Raw genomic sequence first — 8208 nt, 5'->3', positions numbered from 1 at the left:
CTTGATCTTATGGGATCATCCTCTATGGTTTTAGTAGTAAGCATAAGCACACAATCACTCCTTATGGCAATGTCACACAAATAATGCACAATTACTATGCATAGCACTTAAATGCAAATAAAAGATTTTGTTAGGTCTAAAATTTGAAATTTGGAAACCACCTTTCTCATTGATTTGAAATTTGGGATGTTACAGCCTCCCATCTCACTGCGCCAGTGATGCAGAAAATCTGCCCAGGCAACCAAACGCGTCCATAGCAGGGGGCGCGTGGACGTACAACCAAGCTAGCGGGATGGACGCGTTTCGCTCGATGCGTAACGGACCTGCTCCCGTCGGCACGTCGTTAATTTGTAGGCCTTCAGAAAGGTTCACCCAAAAATGCGCTACAGAATTGTTTTGTGACGCACCAGACACGGTGCGCCACAGAAATAGCTTAATTTTGTGGCGCACCAAGAATTCATGCGCCACAGAAACTTGGTGGTGGGCCAGCCCCAATCATTGGTTTCACTACTTCTGTGACGCACAGGACCACATGCGCCACAGAAATAAGACATTATGTGGTGCACTGGTCCTGGTGCGCCACTGAATTAAGACTTTCTGTGGCGCACGTGGGATGGTGCGCCACAGAAACTACACATTCATTTCTGTGGCGCACATGAGTTCCATGCACGACAGAAGTTTTTTTTGCAACCCACGCAACTCCACCCCCCACCCCCCATGGATCGTCTTTTTTACCTCTGTAAAAAATAAAAGAAATAGATAGAAATTTGAAAAAATAAATTCCATCAAGATGCCCATGTATTATGTCATCTTTTACCACTGAAAATTAACAAACATAAATTTCGACTTTTTTTTTGCAAAATTGTGTGGGAAAATCATCAAACTGGATTTCCGATTGCATACGAACTCGAAAAAAGACGCACAATATATCAAAATGATCCCACGAAAATTCTACATCCAAATTCACCCGGGCTTGCCCGGTTGGACAATTTTCAGAATCCCCAAATTCGAAAAGAGTAAAAAGTTACGGCCAGTTAAAGTTTTTTTTGCTGCAAAATACAAAAAAAAGAAAGAAATTCTGTGGCGCACCAAGTGCCCGTGCGCCACCGAATTAACGTCCAAAATTTGAATTTTCTGCCGCCCTCGTCCACTTCTCCTCCACTTCTCCTCACTTCTCCTCCTTGGATGCAAACTTCTCCTCCTCCACTTCTCCTCCTCCTCCTCCTCCACCACCACCACCTCCTCCTCCGGCCGGCCTCCTCCTCCTCCTCCTCCACCACCACCACCTCCTCCGGGGCCGGCCTCCTACTCCGGCGACCTCCTCATCCGGCCGGCCTCCTTCTCCTCCTACTCCGGCGACCTACTCCGGCGACGACCACCTTCTCCTCCTCCTCCGGCGACCACCACCTCCTCCTCCACCGCCACCTCCTCTTCCTCCACCACCACCTCCTCCACCACCACCACCACCTCCACCACCTCCACCACCTCCACCTCCTCCTCCACCACCACCACCACCACGACCTCCTCCTCCGGCCGTCCTCCTCCTCCTCCGGTCGTCCTCCTCCTTCACCCACCCACCCACCCAGCCACCCACCTCCGGCTACCTTCCAGCGAAATATCAAAAAAAAAAAATATCGGCGGCCCCAGATCTAGATCTAGATCTGGCCGCCATTTTTTTGAATTTCAAAAAAAAATTCTGTGGCGCACCACCGTCGGTGCGCCACAGAAATAAGACTTTCTGTGGCGCATGGATCGGTGCGCCACAGAAACCTTATTTTTGTGGCGAGAATTCTGTGGCGCACCGCCCATGCGCCACAGAATCATTTTTTGGTGCGCCACTGATGAGACTTTTCCTACTAGTGTAACCTTGTACATTAAACGGATCCCACAAAGTAAAGTGATAATGATAAGAACCCACACAATAATCTGTGTTATTTTACAAGTAATCTCAATCAGACCATTATATTTTGCTGCATCTTGTGATGATAGTATCTTTCATGCTCGGCCTTTCTCCCTGCGTGCGCACTTTAGTACAGCTGGGACGTGGACCTCGACGAGATATGAGTGCCAATCGACACACTTGGGATCAAAGTTAAATATGGAATTATCCCCACCATCCATCTTAGCTTCACTCCACAACCTCGACAAGTTTGTGTCATCAAAGCTTCACAAGAATGAACAACCAAAGGCAAACATGGTTAGAAATGTATTAGAATAATAGAAATTTATATGCACTGTAATTAAAATGGGTTTAATTAATTGCGGTTGACTACAAATCATTACAATTCTTTTTCTTTGTGATGCAGACATCTGAGGATAATGGGATGTGCTCAACATTGGGATTGCCATCTTATATCTTATATTTACTAATTGGAGACTCCCATTAAGGCTCCACGTTAATCCTAGAAAATAACAACTAATCATCCGTTAGATCTATTGTTTATCTATCAGGAGCCATCCGATTAATTAACTTACCGCGTCCCCTCCCGCAGTCGTAGCCGCCTAAATCTGTTTAGCTCATCGCTGCGATTGGATGCCAAAAACTGTTTCCTCTCTCAAAAAAACAAAAAAAAAATCTCCATCGGTTTGCCTCTCCAATCCCACAGCGAGTCCTCAAGGGAACCCTAGCGATGTTGTTCCGCTGAACTGACCGGCGTCCTCCCTCCATGTCATCCATGACTTGAAACGGCAAGATCCAATCCAGTCTCCCCCCCCCCACGTCCGTTTCGTCTCCAACTTTTGAATCCCCCATGTTTTTAACAATCTATGAATCTATTGGACAGTTCGTTGATGGTACTAGATGCAGCAGACCAGGTACTGCACGAACGGGAATTTGAGGCTGACTAACCTGCCGTAATGGTTTGCAAGGTGATGGAGGAGTTAGCGAACTACACCCATGCCTAGGCAAGTAAATTCACACCCTTAATCTTCCTCTGTATTTTCCAGTTTGTTGAACTCATTAATAAATCCTAGTTATACTAATTGTGTTTAAAGGTTTTCCCATAGTTTATGTTTCCGGATTTTGTCCAATAACAATTGAATTAGGAGAAAGACTTCTATGTAATTGAAATTAACATCCCATTTTTTTAGCTGAATCTTGAAAGTTTTCTCGAGAAACAAGTCAACCACTCGTTGCAGCTTGAACTGACAGAGCAAATTAACCTCTTGAGCAAATCTGGTGGGGACCTTGAGCCTGCCGCCCCTCTCTCCTTTTCCATGATACTTAGCAATTGAGACATAGTACAATAGGATAGTATATAAGCTAATGTGATTTTATGTGTGACATTTATTCTTGTGATGACTAACTTTGTAACGTGTGAGTTTTGAAATATACAATATTAATATAAATAAGTTAATTCAATATAAGAAATAAGCATGTACAATCTAATTTATAATAAAATTTAGGTTTAGTTACTAACATAGAAAATTGTCCATTCCAATGCAAATAATATAAAACATAATTGTAAAAACATTAGCTTTGTATATGGGGACACTGATTATATATGTTAGATATGCGAAATCATAATTTTACGAACAATAATAATTAAAAAAATCCTGATTACATTAGAGAAGGTTTCTAATATAGTTTAGTTTAACTGACTTGATAACACTGGACCATATAAAATTGTACCCTTGTATTTTGAAACGGGTGAGACTAGCACCTTATTTTCTACAATAGAATAAACTGGGTTGCTCTTTTCTATCTAATCGTATGTCGGATAGGATACTGCCGCCTTTACCTAAAAGAAAAGTTGGATAAAAGGAGTTTGGTTTTAGATACGTACACACAAAATAAAAATGAAAACTCAAGTAGGCCTGATAAAATATAATCGTAGAAACAGTTTATGATTTTCATTGGAGAGTTGACTCGAAAAAGAAGTTCTTGACCATAGTTGGCTAAAAATGTAGTCTAAAATTGGCTACTTGCCTGATGCAAAATGATATAGATGTCAAAAAATAAGTGAAAAAGGATCTCACCGTCCATTGAAGAAGGCATATGGTGCATGAAGTTTGACCAAGAGCATCAAGAAATTCAATCTTCGGTTGAGCTTATTGTAGTGTTGTGAAAACATTCCACATAATAAGAAGCTCATTACGTGTAGCATCTGGTGAGCAAAAAATTATTTCCACAAGCATAAGTCGCGATAGACCATATATAAATTATACTGGCCTAGGTATGTACATGTATATGACAAGGTTATCTGTTCGTACCTGTAGCGGAAGTTTATACACCAGGAGCAGAACTAGACGGAAGAATGAAAGATTTTTGAACACGTATGGCCTTTTATTTGGGACGGTTTTTCCATTTTCGAGTGTACGAGGATTAATATAAAAGTAATCCATACATGCATCTTCAAATGCATAAAGGGATAGTGGATTCTGGAGTGATGAGCTCACGTGGTAAATGACTTGCGCTTCCTCGTTCCAATGAACAGCGATGGCTACCATTGCAGCGTTTATAACAATGTCTGCTGGAATCTGTATGCATAATGTGTTTAACAAAGCTGTTTCAGTAAGTGATTACTATTCCATATTCTCGATAAATTCTTATTGCATCTGAATATGGCCGTATATCACTCACAGCATCGATTACATTACTGCGATCGCCTATGAAACATGGGAATGCTTGCTCATTGTACGCAACAATCAAAGCATCAATTGTCCTGAAAAAGTTAACGCAAATTAATCTACTATCGTATAGTAATGTCCATTTGAGACATACCCCAAGTAGAACACTAGCTTCCTGACTAATTAGAAAAAATGATTGAGAAAAATATCCTATCATGTGTCGATATCGAACATACCTTGCTCCTTCTATCCATCCAGGGAATGGATCTTGATATGTGCTGGTTACCATGGTTGGGCGAATGATGACAACCGGAAGATTTCCCCTCCGCTGGCCAAGCAATATCTCACCCATAGTCTTGGTAAACGTGTACACATTTGGCCATCCAAAATGACAAGCCCTTCAACAATTGATCAGCGCGCAATTGAATCAGTGGCCGATATTTATCCATGTAATCTTATACACAGTCCGATTCGAAAATTTTATAATATTACATTTTCTTATGTGTATATTACCATTTCATATTCCATTTATTCTTTTGTCGCTGGCACTCTTAGCAATAAATAAAGTAAGATATGGACCTTTTTAAGCCAAGTTCTTTCATGGTGGACTTCTCCAACTGTTCTGAGGTACCGCTCTTAGCCGCCGTAAGTTCGGACTTGATCTTATCAACTAACTGCAGCTCAGCTTCAATGTCCATGTAGTAGCCTTCCCTTAGTGTTTCACCATTCTGGAACGCTTTCTCTAGTAACAGCCCTTCTTGTGTACCAGCTACAAAGGCTGATAAAATAATGCTCGTTGGATTGTGGTAATAATTTACTATATAGACATAGAAAATGTAGTAAATTTACCCTAAACGGATTTAGCAGGTGGTGTATGTGCACCAGGCATGCGCGTACCAGTGGAAATATGAAGTAACAGTTTCAGATTGGGACACTTCTTTGCGAACTCGCACGCATTTCTGGGTCCTAGTGCATTAGATGCCAGAGCAACATCATACCTGTCCACGCACATAACAAACAAGCAACGTCCACATTAGAAAAAGTTGAGCCTGCATTAGCATTAGTGATCGAGCTTGAACTGGTATTACATAGGAGAGCAGCGTGTGTACGGTAATAAACCTAGGGACTGAACATTCAGACCCTCATGTTTAGCATGCAACGGACGCTGTCATGTTTCTGAGCTGTTTATGACCTCTCTGAGTTCTTTGAGTTTGATAAAGAGAATGATCGGTTTAATTGCCATTCCAAAATATTCTTATCGTGCCTATTTCCAGCTGTATCTGTTTTACCACATCTGGATATCCTTACGTGATTACAACTCATTTTTTTTCGATAAAGGATTACAACTCATTTCTCTCTCTTTATTGTGCAGTGTAGAATAGTAGGAATGAACGAGGTGTGTTCTAGTATACTATACCTTTCACAGAAGTTAGTTGTCGCAGCCCCATTGATGATGACATCGATATCTTTAGACAACGCATCAGCTCGCGAGTTGTCAAGCCCAAAGTTCTCATAAATGATGTCACCTGCAAGAGGAACTACCTTTTCTTGGATGAAACTTTGGAAGCCAGCAAGGCCGTACTTCTTTCGTAGCACGTTAAAGAGATCCATTTCTATGACCTAGATCAAAGGAAGATCAAATAAAACACACAAAAGGAGAGGAAGTACAAATTTATTGGGAAGTGGAACATTAGTAAATGATGCCATTTTATAGAATGAAAACATAAGGAACATACATCGGAGAAAACACGCTGCTCCGCGGACGCAGCGTCTGCTGCACGAACAAGCAGGTAGAGCTTCTTCACAGCTGGTTGAACCCTCAGTATTTTCTCCACGAGCACTGCGTGTTCACAAATGGGAGGGTATATTTAGTCATATGTATAACTGGATATGCGCGCAGAGAGGCATGGGTGTTATATACATTTCCCGAGGAACCCAGTTGAGCCGGTGATGAGGATGCTCTTGTCTCTAAAACACCCAGCTACAGCAGTGGCGTCCATCGGGAACTAGATGATCCTGACTCTCGGCTACTACCTGATTGTATTTCGTAGTCATTTGGCTTGTTTGATTGCTTTATTTATAAGAAGATCGAGGGGCTACGTACACTTTAAACCTTTTTTGGCTGGGAGACCTTCGTACTAAACTTTATGGTCGAGGTGGCTATTCAGACAGCTCCAACAACTAACTACAAACCGTCCAATAAGTACCTAGAAATGAATTGTGAAATTAAGGCCTTAAGTAGCCCGTCAAAGGTTACTACTACTAAGGGAAGGCTACTATTTATTGGACGGTTTGTAGTTTCTCCAGAAATTTCAAATTGTGCATTTATGAAGTAATTAATTAAAAGTATAAGCCTGTTGACATGTCGCTGGTATGTGGGGCATGGTAGCATTGCCCACGCGTGGGCCGTGCGCGGTGTTTCCTTTTGAGTCCATCTGCAATCAGGACATTGGCATGTAGACCCGTCTCTTTTACTTTTGGGCATTTTCTCAACCACGAACGAAGCAAAATTGCCAAACGTCCAAACCAGGGTTGTATCACCGGTTTGTAAGGGGACTTAACACCGGTGGGCGTCCAAACCCTCGCTAGTGAAAAACTGGGCCGGTTTGTAAGGGTATTTAGCACCGGTTGCCCACCGGTGCAAAGCATCCGGTGCTAAAGAGGCACCACGTGGCGGTTGTCGAGCTCCCGGGCGGGAGGATCTTTAGGGTCTACCGCGGTACGAAAATGCTCCAAAAAGCTGCCACGGCAGAACCCGCTAACGGTGTCATTTCTGTATCCAATTTTTTCTATCATTTTCCATTTCCTCTTTTTTTCTATTTTTCAGAATTTTTAGTATTTTAGTTATTTGACAAGTTTAGTCTCTAACTACACTTAATCTCTACTCAAATTACTTAATCATGGTCATACATCCCGCTCGGTCATCTCCATTAAAGCTTCCAGAGGTGGTGGACGAAAGCACTGTTTTCTACGAGTGAGAACGTCTTCGGCGACACCGTCAACCGTCTCAAGACCCGCGCCGCTGCGACGTCGCCGAGCCGCAGTAGTTCGGTCACGTATGCAATCGTGGGCGTATCTTCGAGTCTGCCGCGCAGCCGAAGGCGCATAAGTCGACACGACCTACAACAACTAAGCAACACTTCGGCAGGGCCGGCCCATAAGGGGGGCAACGGGGCAACCGCCCTGGGCCCTCCGGTGACAGGGGCCCCAATCCAGGTAGTAATATAGCCTACCTGCACCTATCATTCTTCCCCTAAAAACAATGACGCATCGTTCTCCACTTCTTCTCTGGACTCGCACCATTAGCTCGTCTTCTCCTCGGCTTCCCAAATTCTCCAATCAAAGCAGTCATGTCTTTCAAATTCCAAGGACGCCCGCCCACAGCCCATTAATGGACAATGGTGCTACTCCTGGTGGGAGTATTTTGTTCCTCAATCTCCTCTCTTTTCATCCTCAACATTGGAGGCAGTACCACATCAAAAATATGGGATTGTATGTCTCCCTCCCTTCCCTAATCCCACCTCAATTAATTCGCTGATAGCTGTTAAATAGCACGTCTTGCTGTGTCTAACCACTCCATATCTCACATTATTGGATCTGATATGAACGAGGGCAGTCAGCACATATGGAGAAGAGGCG

At 42.9% G+C, this 8208-nt stretch overlaps 1 protein-coding gene across 1 annotated transcript; it reads right to left on the bottom strand.

Annotated features, from left to right (window-relative positions):
- Positions 1-1839: 1839 nt before the first annotated feature.
- On the bottom strand, positions 1840-6648 carry LOC127346108 (probable fatty acyl-CoA reductase 4). The gene is made up of 10 exons (XM_051372633.2): positions 6491-6648; positions 6306-6409; positions 5987-6189; positions 5467-5567; positions 5149-5347; positions 4806-4967; positions 4583-4664; positions 4213-4479; positions 3979-4106; positions 1840-2164 (listed from the first exon to the last, which is right to left on the bottom strand). Exons 1-10 carry the CDS (start codon positions 6567-6569, stop codon positions 1996-1998), a joined length of 1494 nt encoding a protein of 497 aa, XP_051228593.1. The 5' UTR covers positions 6570-6648; the 3' UTR covers positions 1840-1995.
- Between the last annotated feature and the right edge of the window lie 1560 nt (positions 6649-8208).

Source organism: Lolium perenne, chromosome 3 (assembly GCF_019359855.2).
Source record: "Lolium perenne isolate Kyuss_39 chromosome 3, Kyuss_2.0, whole genome shotgun sequence".
In the NCBI taxonomy this organism is placed as follows: domain Eukaryota; kingdom Viridiplantae; phylum Streptophyta; class Magnoliopsida; order Poales; family Poaceae; genus Lolium; species Lolium perenne.
The sequence above is the reverse complement of the archived record's forward strand: the minus strand, read 5'-3'. Positions and strand labels throughout refer to the sequence as shown.

Bases quoted from the DNA above. Each gene is read 5' to 3' on its own strand.
- LOC127346108 (XM_051372633.2), bottom strand. From the start codon at position 6,569: ATGGACGCCACTGCTGTAGCTGGGTGTTTTAGAGACAAGAGCATCCTC. The intron at 6,190-6,305 runs GTATGTTCCTTA...CCTTTGATCTAG, and splicing joins AGCAGCGTGTTTTCTCCGAT to GTCATAGAAATGGATCTCTT. The intron at 4,968-5,148 runs GTCCATATCTTA...CAATTGTTGAAG, and splicing joins AAAGAACTTGGCTTAAAAAG to GGCTTGTCATTTTGGATGGC.